We start from the raw sequence: 16,127 nt of genomic DNA on the forward strand, positions 1-16,127 counted from the left end.
ATCTACTGCTATAATACCTGTTGTAGAAAAGCAGTTCAGTAGAGAAGAAGGTCTGTCTTGGATCCATCCAAAAGAATTTAATAAAACTACACTTGACTGTGTAATTTTTCCAAAGGCATTTTTACCATGGGGTTCTCCAGAACAAAGTTATGCTGAGGTTGCATCTTACATGTGCAACTGTGTCAATAACAACAGGCTGCTCATATTTTCATCTGGATTGACAGTCTTAAATATGTTAGCATAAGTATTGTGTGTGATTTCTGTCTTCCATTTTCTATGATTGCAGTTCTCTGGAACAAAAAGACACATGGCTCTCTCTCCTTCAGAGGTAAGTTTTTCAGTATATGTATTTTTAATCCTTAACCTACAATAAATGAATAAAACCTTTTCTGGCACCATCTGGGGGATAGATACAGTTGAAGCTCTGACTTGGGTGGGGCAAGGGCAATATAAGGTAACCTAAACATTTGTCCCCCATAATATGCTGAAATAAAAAAACAATAATAAAATATAAAAAAAACCTTTTCTGCAGATACGTGCCTCAAGTTATTCCCCTCTCCTTAGTAGAAATTGTTCATTTTTCCTGAAAATAAGCTGCTGTTTAGATTGCTCACTAGCTTCTACTTGCTATAAATGATGTTCTTTCATTACATGTCTTTCTTACTGTCTAGGAAGGAGAGCACTGAGGTCTAGTTAGACCATTTTAGGCAGAAATTAGTCAATATCTTCCATCTCTTTCTCTTGTCTCCAGTTTACCAACTGGAGCTAACAGTTTCCTCAAAGTATGTGTTAAGTTTCCATAAATGCAGGGTTTTCTGCTGAGCACCTCAGAAATCAATTACTAACCCCACCATTGAGCATACAGACTAAAATGATAGATTTATTCTTGTCTACTAGACTCATAATCCTTCCCTCCTTCCTCTGCTCTCCCCCTCCCCAAGCAATGGGATAACCAAGATTTACACTGTACTAGAGAGCTAGATGAGAAGTAAAAGGTCATTGCTTTGCTTTGGCCTTGTAAAGTATTTTATGTGCCCCTGTTCTTATCAGCAAGGTGCTGGACCTGTCCAGAGAAGGCAGGGGAGTGTTAAGGCTAAAACATTACCCAGAGGTGCCTTAACCTGCTAGTGCTCCTCAAACCTCACTTGACATGGAGGTCCCATTTTTGGGGGGCCATGCCTAATATCCTGCCGTGTGTTTTTTTTAATTCCCTTTCAACCCATAATGTAATCTACCTTTGCTGAGTCTTCTCATCTGTCTTTAAAAATAACATATAAGTGTATTGAAAATATTAGCAAAAGACATTGATTTTAAAAATAAGCCATCAGCAAATTCCATCTGACTCAGTGTTTGCATTTGACTAGACACATCAATCTCGAGAAACAGAAGGACCACCTGAAGAGCATTCCCCTCAGAATCTTCATCGAGGACATGGGGAATTGTGTCCATGTAAGTGTTTGTAAGCGAGAAAATTAAATTCCAAGTCCCTGTGTTAAAGCAGAAAACCATGGCTAAAAAGAGAGACTGACAGACAGACAGACTGTGTATGTGCTGTGGAAGGCAGGCATTTAGAAATGCCGTAGGGGGAAAGTGCATTTTCCTAGGAATATCTATGTCTTTGTATATATGAAAAGTAAACCCTAGAGAAAATGAAGCAAGAGAAATTCATATTAACTATAATATTTGACATTTATGCTTGGAAAGAACACTGCTTCTCAGATGTCTCTTTCCTCCCTCTGGCATGAATGTTTCTCTGAGTCTCGTTAGTAGCAGCTGCAGAGACTTGTAGTAAAGCTGTTTCCACAAAGAAGCATTTTCAATTATTATTAAGCATTTTTTCCAAGTTGTCACTTCTTAAGGAGAAAGTGGTTTTGAAAAGTGTATACTTTGAGTTTTTACAGACTGAATTTCTTAAGCTAATCTGTGGATGATCTGGGAAAACTGACATTGTTAAGGGGTCAGCATTTTTCTGCCTCATAGTTTTATCACATTGGTCAAATAAGCATTAAGAGTTTAACCCCATTTATTGGGTATAATGGACAAATGATATTGTAGCACCAGAGGTAATATGTTATCAATGATGAATAAGATGGAAACTTATGGCTATTTTTATGATACTGTGGACTGTCATACTTCACAGCAGCTCTAGATCACACAGAATAGTTTTGTTTGTGGAAAAATATACAGTGCAAAATCATTATGCTTTGACCAAAAGGAAAAGTTATGGAAATGTTCTGACAAACACCTAAATTCCAGATAATCAGTGCTTGAGGGAAATATTCAAATTTTGGTGGTATGAAACAAGAGAGATCTTCTGTAGAAGTAGGAAAAAAAGAAAAAAAATGAAACGTTGTTTCTGCCTGCTTTGATTCAGTTGTTGTGGCAGTTGGTTACATTTAGAATTTTCATGGAAAACTCCCTGAATTTTTTAACACGTTCTTCTCAGTGTAAGGAAAGTGTGTGCTTGAGAAAGGACTGATGTCCCACTCTCATTTTAGAAAAGACAAAAGATGTGGTCAAGTTGGGTGCTCTGTTTTTATCATTAGTACCCTAAGTAAGTCAAGGATGATGGGACACACTCTGTTCTTTGCTCTCTGGAGCAGATTTCATGGCTAGAGTCTTCTTCCAGGAGCCCTGATTCCAGAGTTACTCCCCCAAATAAGAGTGCATGTGTGGGAAGTATTATCTTTCTCCTTCAGTTCTCCACAGGCTGTCAGTGAATTCTGCTAATATTCAACAAAATAGCCACATGTTCAGTTTTGTCTATTTATTTTGTTATGTATTAGCCAAAGAGCATTATCTACTGAAATTCATTTGTTTTGTCTACCAGAAAGGCATGCAGGAAAAACACACTTAATGTAATTACAATTTTGAACATATGTGCCCAGTACTAAAAAAAATGTTACCTTAGAAAAGAGGTAATTGGGAAGACAGATTCTTCACTTTACAAAAGACTTCATGAGAGTGCTTCTTTAAATTAAATGGAAGTTTTTTTAAACTGAAAAAAAAAATGCAGAAACCCCTGTTGAAATTAAGTCTTAAATTAAAGCCTAGTATGTGACATACCACTGACATGCTGGTAGAAGACAGACACTGGGTTGGGTGCTCCAAACCCTCTCTCGTTGGCCTCTGAGAGAATTTTGCATAATCCTTGTGGCTGTAAGGAGTACAATTTGAAATTAATGCATTTAGAATACTTTTTTAAAAATTAAAATTCATTTAACAAACCAGTTTTGGAGGCAATTTGTCATGTCAACTAATTGTCTCATGGAGAAGAAATACTATTTATGGGAGGATAAGAGATAAGTTATCAGTGGATTTCACTAAGCTTTGTTTTTATATTTTAAAAAATATCATTGTATTTCCATTTCTGCTAAAGATTTGTGCATTTTAAGCCCTCTCTGTCAAGGACACAGCCCTGATAATTGAATTCTTGTAATCATCATATATAAAACTTATGTATATAGGAAAAATATTTCTTTTTTGATAACATAACATTGTTTTATACTTAAGTAATGTCTTTTGGAATTCAGCAACCTATATAGAAATCTAAGAATCTTGCTAACTCCTTTTCTGCTTTTTGAAAATTGTCTGTTTAAGGAGCAGTTCTCACTGTAGTTTAACACAGAGCTGTTATAGATATATTATAGAAAATTCTATGGCAGAGTGGGTAATAGAAATGAGCTTTCTAAAATTTTTAGTTCTTTCTTCTAGAGTCATTTGTTTCAAATCCTCTAAAGATTTCACCAATGAAAATCTTAGTAGCCACAGTGTCTGACATGTAGAAAATACTCAGTAAATAGTGGTTTTTAAAAATTCTAAGCTTTAAGTGCTTATTGTAACCAATCATTATTCAGATTTTTACCTAAACTGACTTTATACCATACAAAGAAATAAAACCCTGTACTACGAAAATAATACTGAGGAAAAAATAGAGATTCAGCTTCTCCCTTCTTTTGTTACCCATTACATGTGGAAATACAATTACTGAAAGGAGGCAGAGGGCCAACCTCAGTGATTCTGGTTTTTTGTTTGTTTGTTTGTTTGTTTGTTTGTTTGTTTTGCTTGATTGGGAGCTAGATCCCTGTACTCTCTCTCTGAAATATATTTAGTATATTTCTTATTTTCTTAATCTATTATATTTTTTGGCCCACACATCTTTTAATTTAAGAGAAATATTTTTAAAAGGCATAATTTATAAGAGAATAAATGTAAATTGTAATCATTTGTGTTCTATTTAAGTCTTGTGACTTACTCTTTCCATAAGAAATTAAGATGTGTCTTTGGATAATCATTTGACAATAATTATTTCTTCACCTGATTTAAAAATCTTTATTTATGATTGTATTTCTTATTCCTTTTTTCCGTACAGTATAAAACTGTAAGAGTAAACAACACACAGAGAATGAATGAAGTTATCCACAAGTTATTGTCAGTGCTAGGGGTAACTGTAAGTTACTCTGGTAGATAATCCTGGTTAAAAACAAACGTTGATACTTTAAATTCATGGAAATATTATCCCTTTCACCATAAGACAGCTTCTATTACAGATACCAGTTACATTTTGTTCCCCAAAATGTAGAAATTAAGAACAATAAGTTTTAATATTAGCTTAATATGTGGGTGCTGTTCTTCTACTTTATTTTCAAAGCTATGTTAACTGAAAACCATAATGAGATTGGACTATAATTTTAAATGATAATTGCATTTTTATTGTGTATACTATATATCGATACAAAACCTGTTTTGGTATAAGATTCTTAATAAGAAATTTTCCACCTCCTCTCTCCTTCCTACTTGACACTTTTTGACTTCTCCTCTCCATCTAAATACCCTGTTTTTATCCTAAGACTCAATCAGTCTGAGAATGATGAATTCTCAAGGATGTGCTTGGTAGTAGAATTTTAACATAAAGTCACATTGGTTGGCTACAGGTCCTGAGAATGACATGGCTAGTACCTCTAATGAATTGGTAAATGAAAGGACAAGCTTTGACTTAGGTCATAGATTTGAAGAGCTTTAGTGCGAACACCACACTCTTCCCTGTTTTGCTTTTAACTTCTGTCCCTTTCTGTCTTCTGTGATAGAGGTGAGTTTTGTTGAAATTTCAGTAGTAGGGAAGATTGGAATATTTGAGGATGAGGTAGAGGAGAGAGAACTGAAAGGTTCTTCTCATTGCTTCCCTACCAGTTATATAAACACCATACAATGAGTATTTTTATTAAAGGGAGTGACTTTCAGACGGATGGAAACTAAGGGAAGCACTTTGAAAACACTATTCCTTGAATGAGATTCTGTATAAATATTAAAGTACACTATTAGTATTATGTGCCATGATACATATTTAAGATATGCCATAGTATTATTAATAGTTTTTAGATTTGCTTGTACACAGTGCTGTAGTGAGCCCTTAGGAACTTAAGGGCAACTAAAATTTCAAATAAGAAATTCGATGTCTGGAAAGTTTTTAATTGCTGCTGCAATTTCTGTGCTTGAGATTGGTCTATTCAGGAATCCTATTACCTCCTGGGTGAACTTAGAGAGGTTGTATGTTTCCAGGAATTTGTCCATTTCATCCTCATTATGTAGTTTCTGGGCATACAGGTTTTTATAATAATAAAAAATAATGTTTTGTAGTTCCATGGTGTAGAGACCGTCCCTGGGCAAGAATTGGCTTGAGCCCAGAGTCAGCAAAGCTGGACGTGCTTCTTGGGTCCAAAGGTCAATAGGTCCAGAACACTCCTTGAGGCCAGAAGTCAATAGGTCCTGACACGGCCTATTGACTGCTGAATGCTTCCTGGAGCTAGAGGTCAATGGCCTATTGAACAGACAAACTGTTCCCTATGGCAAATAGCCAAGGGCCTTAGGTCTTGCACACAAGCCAAGGCATGTCTCCTTGTCCTGCACTGGGTAATGAGGTCCAAAGGTTAAGATGCAAACGTCTGCCTTCCTTGAGCAATTTCCATAAGAAATGAAACATGTCACCTCAGGGCTCTAAAGATAGTCACATACCAGGAAGTAGCTGCTGGACAAAAGGAGTATAAAAATAAAGCAACTGGTGCTTTTGGGCACTGCAGTCTTGTACCGTCTTTGTGTGTCTGTGTGTTTCTTTCTGTGTTCATCCCCCGTTCTGTAATCGGGCCACTACACATGGTGTCTGTTTTGACCTCCCTTTTTTCATTTCTAATTGAGCTTATTAGAGCTCTTTCCCTTTGAATTCTTGTCAATCTAGCAAGGGGGCTGTCAATTTTGTTTATCTTTTCAAAAAAACAGCTTTTGGTTTTGTTGATCTTCCATATAGTTCTCGTATTCTCAATTTCATTTAGTTCTGCTTTGATCTTAATTATTTCTTTTCTTCTACTAGGTTTGGAATTGATTTGATCTTCCTTTTCCAATTCCTGTAAACTGTTTATTAGATTGTCAATTTTTGAGCTATCTGTTTTTGGATGTGACCGTTTAATGCTATTAGTTTTCCTTTCAGGTATGCTCTTTCTGTATCCCACACGTTTTGATAACTTGTGTCTCCATTATCATTTAGTTCAAAGAAACTCTTGATTTCCCTCTGTGTTTCCTCCTTGACCCAATAGTTATTCAACAATATATTGTTTACTTTCCATGTCTTTGTGAGGTGGTGAGTATTTCTGTTGGAATTGAACTCTAATTTTATACCACTATGATCAGAGAAGATATGCAATATAACTTTTTTTTTTAATTACTTGAGGTCTGATTTGTGGCCTAGTATGTGATCAATTTTGGAGAAAGTTCCATGGAGTGATGAGAAGAATGTATATTCAGCTTTATTTTGGTGGAATGTTATGTAGAGGTCTGTCAGACCCTTTTTATCTAGAGCTCTGTTTAAGTCCGTTATTTCTTTGCTTATTTTCTGTTTGGAAGATCTGTCCAGTTCATTCAGTTGGGATATTGAAGTCCCCTGCTACTATGGTGCTATTGTTTATCATGCTATGTAGATCAGACAGGTTTGCTTTATGTAACTAGGTGCTCCTGAGATGGGTGCATAAATATTAAAAATTGTTCCTTCTTCTTTTTGGATCTTCCCTTTCACCGTCATATAGTGACCATCTTTGTCCTTTTTTACTTTTGCTATTTTAAAGCTTATGTTATCTGACAATGGCATAGCTACCCCTGCTTTCTTTTGAATTCCATTTGTCTGGATGATTGTTTTCCATGCCTTGACCTTGAGCCTGAAGGCATCTTTGTGGGTTAGATGCATTTCCTGTAGACAGCAGATACTAGGCTTGTGGATTTTTATCCACTATGCCAGTCTATGTTGCTTCAGAGGACAGTTTAAACCTTTCACATTTATTGAGAGGATTGACATTTGAGGAAGATATCCATTCATATTGTTGGGTGAAATCCTATTATTTTGTTTTACTCCTTGAGCCATCATGGAGTCTAGGTTCTAGCCTTTAACTCTTGAATGATTTTACTTTGAAGAGTGTCTTATTGTGCTGTCTAGTGTGTAATGCAGGTCTGAGTACTTCCTGTAGGTTGGGTCTGGTCTTTGCAAATTCCATCAGTGATTGCTTGTCTGAGAAGGACTTTATTTCTTCCATATAGATGAAACTTAATTTTGCCAGATAAAGAATTCTAGGTTGGGCATCTGCACCTGAATGTTTATGGCAGCACAATTCACTATTGCAAGGATGTAGCAACCACCCAAGTGCCCGTCAATTCATGAATGGATTATTAAAATTTGGTATATGTATACAATGGAATATTACTCAATTATAAGGAATGACAATGATCTAGCACCTCTTGTATTTTCTTGGATAGAGCTTGAGCCCATCCTTTGAAGTGAGGTATCACAAGAATGGAAGATTAGGCTACACATGTACTTGCCATCAAATTGGCACTGACTGATCAACACTATGGTGCTCACATGGTAGTAATATTCTCCAGGGATTAGGGGGTTGTGGGGGTAAACTCACAACTAATGGATGCAGTGAGCATTGTAGAGGGGAAGGACATGCCTCTAATCCTTGCTTGGGTGAGGCAAAGTCATTAAATATAAGAAAAATGTTTGTACCCTCATAATATCCTGAAATAAAAAAGAAATTCAATTTCTTTATTAAATTTAGTAACATTTCAAATGTAATTAAGTTACATTCACTGAGTAAAACAGACATGTCTACAATGATTTCTAAGCTATATGCATACATTTTGGAAGAAAGTGATAGTAGTTTTAGGGATAGAAGGGGAGATTAATGATATGATTTATTCTCTTATCTATGCCTTTCCTTTGGATAAAATGATCAAGCTGCCCAACACCACTCCCCCAGAAAAAATTGTATTAATTAGTAATTGAGGCTGTTCGGTTTTACCTGTTTTAAGGGATTATTATGATATTTTCAGGTACTACATAAAAACAAAAGATAGTTATTAGGTTACTCTTCCTATTTACAATAAAAATTTTGGCTAGGGGATGGGGCAAGGATGAAGTGACAAACTGAGTGTTTGGGAGGGAGAAGGGGGAGTGGTTTGTATGGTATTCTTCATAGCCAGGACCCTCCATTATAATCATGGCAGGGCCATGATTTTTCATCAGAAGTTAAAAGCAAGGATATTAAATATTGCCAATAAATTTACCTGTTCTAGCTTCATTTAAAAGATATTTGTTTGATTCCTCCTAGGGGATTCAGCAAAATCTGTATAATTTAGTGTTATTTCTTTCAAGTGGGATGTAGAGTGTTGCTAAATTATAATTCTGCTAGTGAACAATTTTATTGTTGTCCCTGACTGGGCCTATTCTCTAGATAGAATTCTTGTCCTTTCTGTTGCCAGGACTGGACTTACCAAAACTAAAGCCAATGAAAACTGTGCCAACTACCTATCTCCTCAAAGCCTCTTGGTCATTCTTCTCCTGCTGAGAAGCAGCTGAGCTAATAATTAGCCTTTGACATTTGACTTTTTAGTCATGGACACAGCAGTATTTGTGGATTTCTGGACAACAAGGTTGTCTTTGCAGGGGCATGTTGGAAGTTAAGTCCAATATTCTCTGAGGAGTTTGGAGATATAGCAGAAGTCTGGACTCTAAAGAAGAAATTAGCCTTGTAGAACCAAGGAGTTTGTTCTTCCTTTGTAAAAGGGCCTATGATTGCACATTCCATGGGCTACCTATCTAGTGAGGGCCAATTCCATTGCAGTTTGTAGATCCCTAGCCCTCACTGGAAGGAAAAGGGCAGGATTCCTCAGTCCCATATTGGGGAATGGGGAAAGGGAGATTGGTTGTAGGACTCAGCACTTCCATCTTTAAAAACCATAACCACCCTCGTGAACCTAATTAGCATTTGCAGTCTCTAAGATTTTCCTTTTGCAAAGCATAAAATTGTCAAAAATATGTCCTTATTCAAGCACCAACTGTGAAAGGTTTCTTGTGACGTTTAATCTTTTATCTCCAAGGGTTCGGGGAGAGATTATCAGTTATGCATCAGTTATGGGAAAGAAGAAGCACCGTACCTACTCATTGGTAAGGCTTTGCAAAAAATGAAGTAGATTTTATTGTGTTTTAATTGTAATTCTAAGTGTCTCAGAGAATTCATCATATGGTCCTAAGCTTAACTACTATTAAGTAATCTCATATGATATTCATATAATAAATATATATCAAACATTTACTGTGTGCTAGGCAAATAATGTCTCCTAAATCAAGCAGTTCAGGATATAGCTGAGAGGAGAAATGTAAATTTTCCTCTCTGCCTTTTCACTTTGCTGACAGAGCTATCTTGCCAAACTTTAAAAAAAAATTTCTGTAAGAAAGATATATGTACTGATATTCGTTTTCCCTGTTTTTCACATTCCCTTTCTACATTTATTTTTCATATTCAGTTCCTGAATTTCCTGCTCCCGTTCCTAACTACATGTTGCCTCTGTGGAAGGCAATCTCTAATTCAGCAATGCATTTTAATCCACCAAGGAGTATGCAACAACTGCTCTGTGCCCAAATGTGCTCGAATTTAGGCATTTAAGAAAATGAGATGAACCCATTTGCTATTTCTCTAGTCCAATTTTCTAGCATTTATTTTGAGGAATTATTGGTAAATAGGTTACACCTCACCTTATTTAAATCATTTATCTAAAAATGTATTTCTCGATCAGTATTTTATTCAGTGTGGTTAACCAAAATGGAACAATTATAAGGGACAGTATCTGTAGCAAATCTTGAGATGATGAGAATGGTAATGATGATGGTAACGACGATATCTGTTAAGAATCTTAAAATGCTTATGACCTGCCAGAGATTGTACAAAGAATATTATATGCATCATCTCATGTAATCCTTTCAATTATCCATGAGGTCACTACTGTGTAATTTAGAGTGTTTCAAGCAATCTGATAAATCTGAAACCAAACTTTTTTACAAAATGTATATGCTCAGACTTAGAATATAGAAATGCACTTAATATATGCACAGAACTGAGGACAAAAATCAACGTCATTTCAGGTTTGCTTTTAATGTCATTTTTGTAAAAGCCAGTGAGCAACTAAGTGATGATTAAAAATTAAATACTTAACATAACTGTTTCAATAAAATATATTAACTTAATTAAAACTAGATGGATGCTAATTTTTAGGCTTAAAACAGCTCTAGGTTTCAAATTACCTCTTACCGAAAAACAATGGGTCATGATTGTTCCGTGAATTAGAAGCAGTTCTTAATTGTACATTGTAATTTTAATGTGCCTTGAAAACCTCAATTGTAGATCACCAGTTGGCTATTTTGATAAATAGATTTTGTTTTATTGCCATTATAATAGAAGCCTTTTTTTGCCCTATCCCTGGAAGTTGCTGTAGAAATTGATATTAATGGAACATTGACATTGCATGCCTATGCCAGGTGGAAAAGAAGAGTAAGAATTCACTGAATTACACTCAGTAATAAATCAGAAATAGAAGGGAACTTACTCTCTGTACTTACAAAAATCTATAGCACAATGGTATTTGAGGATGCAATTACTTAGAGTATTAAAGGGTAAAATGTCATTGCACTCAGGTGTTCAGGGGCTAGTTTCTCTAGTTTGTAAATTTCTTTTTGCATCTGTTTCTGTGTTTTTGATGCCCTGCTGTCTTCCTTCTGATTATTGCCTATGAACACCACCATCAGAGGGCAGTGGTAGGAGGGAAGCATAAATCAGATTAGTCCCAATGCTCTTGAGTAACTAATTATGTAACTGATAAAAAGTAATGAAATGTTTTTTCAGACAGAAACCATGTGCTAGATGGTAGTAATGATAGTGATGGTTGACACATGTTCCTATTACTTAAATAATGTTACCCACTAGTGTTTACTTATTGATCCTTATAACAGTTGTGTGATAGGTGGGGTAATTATTTTAAGTCATAGATTGGAGTCTAAGTGAGGACATAGATTTGCTTAAGAGTTATAGTTCTAGTTAATGCCAAGGAAAAAACTAGAATACCTTTAAATATTCTTAGATGCAAATATAGGAGTCATCAACGTTATGGAACTCATAAACTGCTGTGTGGATTCATTCCAAACAAGATAGTCTTTAAAGGTTTTTCTTTTTTTTTTCTCACCACCCCCTCTTAAAACTACCTTGGTAGGAATACACCTCCATTATGCAGGGGCCTCAAACTGTAAGCATGTACATGACTTATTCAGTCAATGAAAGGATTCTTTATACCAAAAGTCCCAGGAGTAAATTGTAGTATATCCTGTTTGTAGCACACATGGTCCACAGCACCAATCAGTCTAAAGGCTACATTTAGATTTTTTATGTAGGGCATGAATATCCCTATGGGATTAAAATGAAGCATCTGCGAGACACTGCACTCCTGACAGCGGACTCAAAGGACTCTACCGCCATTTTCAACTCCGAGGAGACCTTCCTCATGGAAGAGCTGCCACGAGAGAGGCAGTGCCGATTTATCCTAAAGCCCAGATTCCTGGCTGCAGCCCGGCCACTGAGAGGTGAGTTGCTTTTTCTCCTTCATAGAATCTTCTTCTTTCAGCAAAGTTTTCATTTCTGAATGTAAATTTAGTACAAAGGCAAAGAGTCAGACTTCCAGCCAGATATGGCTTTTTTTTTTTTTTTAGAATTTGTTAAGTGTTTTGAAAGGAAAGATGAGGTTTTAGATAGAGGAAGATTGTTTTATAAGTTAGCAATAGGCACGACTGGTTTATAAGCAGCAGCTAGTAGCAGTACAGTCTGTCCGTTCTTTCTTCACCATTCTGTTCCCTCTAACCTGCTGCCTACTGCAGAGTCAAAGGCACCAGGCAGTGCTGCAGGTGTCTCTATGGTGATTTCTGTGGAAGTTTCTTCTTAGCCTACTACTCTAATATGAATTCCCTGTGAACATAATAAAGACTCTGGAATGCTAAAAGTGATGTACAGTATAATAGCATCATAATTTATCCTAACCTAAACTTGAGATTTAAGCATATCATTTCTTTGCAGATTAATCAGTAACAATTAATGGTTAGGTGAAAGCTCATCAATTACACAGTTTAATGGATCTGAAGACATGTAAATCTTCTTCGTGCATTGAAGTTGGGGAAACGCAGCTGGAACTGTAGTTTGAATTCAGAAAATATATCTTCCATAAAATTATATGAGAATTAAGATCCTGCTTCTTTTTTTCACTTTTAGTTTGTTCTATTTTATTTTACTTTGTGTTTCTTAATTTCAGCATATTACAGGGGTACAGAGGTTTAGGTTCCATATATTGCCTTTGCCTTGCCTGAGTCAGATCTTCAAGCCTGTCCATCCTCCAGACAGTGAGCACCACACCCATTAGCTGTGAATATACTCATCCCCTTCTCTCCTCTCCCATGTGCCCTTCACCCAGTGAATGTTACTACCATATGTGCACATAAGTGTTGATCAGTTAACACCACTGTGATGGTGAGTACATGTGGTGCTTGTTTTTCCATTCTTGTGATACTTCACATAGTAGACAGGGCTCTAGCTCATCCATCCAGGATAATAACAAGAAGTGCTAGAGATCACCATTGTTTTTTGTGGCTGAGTAGTACTCCATGGTATAAACATACCACATTTCATTAATCCACTCATGTATTGATGGGCACTTGGGTCGTTTCCACATCTTTGCAATTGTGAACTGTGCTGCTATAAACATTCTAGTGCAGAGGTCTTTTTTAGAGAAAAAAAAATAAGATGCTGCAGTATGATATACATAGCACTTGAAGCACTGTCAAAATATTACAGGGTCACTACAATTTTTAGTGCCCAAGCAACAGTGCAAACAATGAGAGTGCCACATACTGTCTCTGTCACAGCTTCTCAACTCTGTAATTTGATGTGAAGAGAAAGCAGCCTTCAACAATACCTAAAGGACTGCCTGTGACTGTGTTCCAGTAAAACATTTCTGGGCAATAAAATTTGAATTTCATATAATTTTTATGTGTCACTAAATATTATTTTGATTTTTCAACCTTTTTAAAAATGTGAAAATCATTCTTAACTCACTGGTTATCCAAAGTGGTGGCAGACCAGATTTGGCCCAGGGAGCATGGCTTGCTGCCCTCTTTTTAAATGAGGAGAATGCACAGCTAATTAAAAACATTGCAGCTACAGCGTCAGTGCTCGACCAGATTTATCACAGAGTTCACACGAGTAACAGAACCATCTCATTTGACTTGTGTGCCTGCCTTTGCATGGTGCATCTTTGCTGTGCCTTGATTAGAGGAAGAAAAGCCAAAAGCATCTAGAAAGACTAAAGAACTGCGAAGAGTCTAGGAATTCTAAAAATGGAACTGTCTCCTGAATGATGGCACTCTTGATAATGTCATCAAGTAATTTCTACATAGAATTTAATAGTTTAAATAAAACTTTCTTTTAAGCTTCAAAATATCCATGTAAGTTTGCATTATTATCTCATTTTAAAGATTAGCAGTCTCAGACTGTATGCAGCATCACAAAGCATATTATAAATGTCAGTACAACATAGGCTTTCTAACTTTAAATCTCTGCTCTTGTCACCAGACCTAACTGCCCTATTATGTGGACATGTTAGCACTAACTCACTTTAGACACCATGTTATAGTTATTATTTGTCTTGCTGTCAACGTCCCTACTACTTCTGTTCCTGCCCTTAATTGTTTAATTTGAAGGCAGCAGACCACTGTGGAGATTGTTCTCAGTATCCTCATAGCGTATTGTGTGACCATGTGAATATCAAGATGTAATGTTATTAAAGTCCACAATTTTGTCACCTTTCCCACCTGCTGTGCGCCAAAGCATTTCTAACACAAATCAAAATTAAGAGAGAGACCCCCTTATAAGGAAATCAGTATAAGAACAAGAATCACTGCACTCTTTTCCCCCTACCCTTGTTTGCATACATAACAATATTAACCTGACTTCTAAAAGGGAAAAATGAGTTAATACTTCTTTTTCCTGATATATTAAAAATCAATTAAATTTGACCCTGTTTACCAAGTGCCACTTGTCAGAGTCTATCACACTTTGTTTGTGGCCTACCTATTTTAAGTCCAGGGCTGGGCACAGTGGCTCACACCCATAATTCTAACATTTTGGGAGGCTGAAGCAGGAGGATCACTTGGGTCAAGGAGTTCAAGACCAGCCTGGGCAACATAGCAAAACTCTGTATCTTCAAAAAAATTTTAACAAAACAAAGTAAAATCCTCAGATTTCAGAAATTCTTAAATTACTTACTCCTAAGAAGGTGTATATTTGCCATGTTTCCCTATGTAGAGAATCATATCTTGTTTCTAGTGTTAGCAGTAACATAAAAGAGGGAGACAATTTGTATTAGTGTATTAGCTGAGAACAATAGATAATTTCTATTAAAGTATTGGCTGAGAACAATTCATGTTTTAGTTTTAAACCACCTGAATAAGATAAGCCACAATCAGACATTCAACACTCAATATATGTATCTGTTTCTTAGAGAGGCTTTCTCTAGTTAGCTTAAGGAAATTATTCCTGTGATCCATCATAACCATAGGTAAGCATAGTCATCCCCAAACTGTTTTTTAAATTTCTGCCTAACTGTGAAGAAGACATCCTACTAAATGGTCTTACAGTGAAAACAGAATAGCATTAGGCCACCCCTGAGACTTAGATCAACATAACTCATCGTAGGGGGTGATTAGTCAGAGTGAGACAGCTCTAGTGTAAATTGGGAATTCAAGATCTGGATGTTCAAAGATGTGACCTCAAGGCCCAACTCACTTTTAGGAAATCTTTGTTCCTTCAGGCAGGTTGTCAGAGCACTTTATACATATCTCTAGTATAACATGTAAAAAATTGTGTCATATGTATTTCTTTATACATTTATATATTATATATTATTTACATATATTATATATATTTATATATTTACATGTTTCTTTAGACTATGAGCTTCCTAAGGGCTGGGAACTAATCCCAGGGCTTAGTCCAGTACGTAGAACAAACCAAAAAGTAAATGAAAGTTTGAATGACCTAGTCACACCTAGAATGCACAAACTTGAGTTGAGTGGAAGAGTTCTAGACTTAAGTGCGATCTTTCTGAGCGTGGTCTGAAGTAGTGCTTGCAATTCCAGCCTGAACTGAACCCTTATGGTAGATAGTAAAATGTGAGAAGCATCTTTTTTCTTTTTTATTATTATTACGAGAATTTTTTTCCTTTTTTTCTTTTTATATTTATTTCTAAATATTACAGGTAATCAATGTTTTTGATTACAAGGATAGATTCTCTAATGCTTGAATCAGGGTTATAAGTGTGCTCGTCACCCTGATAGGGTTCATTGTACCCACTGGGTAGGTTTTCACCCATCCCCTCCTACCCCTCCACCCTGCTTGATTTCCACTGAGTTTTACTTCCCTCTGGGCAGATGTGTGTTCATGAGGTTAGTTCTAATTTGATAGCAAGTACATATGGTGTTCATTTTTCCATTCTTGAGATACTTCTCTTAGGATAATGGTCACCAGTTCCATCCAGATTATTGCAAAAGGCATTAATTCATTTTTCCTAATGCCTGAGTAGTATCCCATGGCATATGTACACCACATTTTGTTAATTCACTCATACCTGGATGGGCACTTCGGTTGATTCCACATCTTTGAATTGCGCTCCAATATACATTCAAGTGCAGGTATCTTTTTGGTAAAATGACCTCT

At 36.1% G+C, this 16,127-nt stretch overlaps 1 protein-coding gene across 1 annotated transcript in view; it reads left to right on the top strand.

The window, feature by feature from the left end:
* The window catches only part of LOC123638753 (rho GTPase-activating protein 20-like), a 30,776-nt gene extending 18,470 nt beyond the window's left edge, over positions 1-12,306 (top strand). Inside the window, exons 5-9 of the mRNA XM_045552582.1 lie at positions 287-328; positions 1,365-1,449; positions 9,421-9,487; positions 11,762-11,950; positions 12,242-12,306. Of these exons, the coding sequence (XP_045408538.1) occupies positions 287-328; positions 1,365-1,449; positions 9,421-9,487; positions 11,762-11,950; positions 12,242-12,306 (448 nt within the window). The remainder of the gene's footprint in view (positions 1-286; positions 329-1,364; positions 1,450-9,420; positions 9,488-11,761; positions 11,951-12,241) is intronic.
* Positions 12,307-16,127: the final 3,821 nt, after the last annotated feature.

This window comes from Lemur catta, chromosome 5 (genome assembly GCF_020740605.2).
Source record: "Lemur catta isolate mLemCat1 chromosome 5, mLemCat1.pri, whole genome shotgun sequence".
Taxonomy (NCBI): domain Eukaryota; kingdom Metazoa; phylum Chordata; class Mammalia; order Primates; family Lemuridae; genus Lemur; species Lemur catta.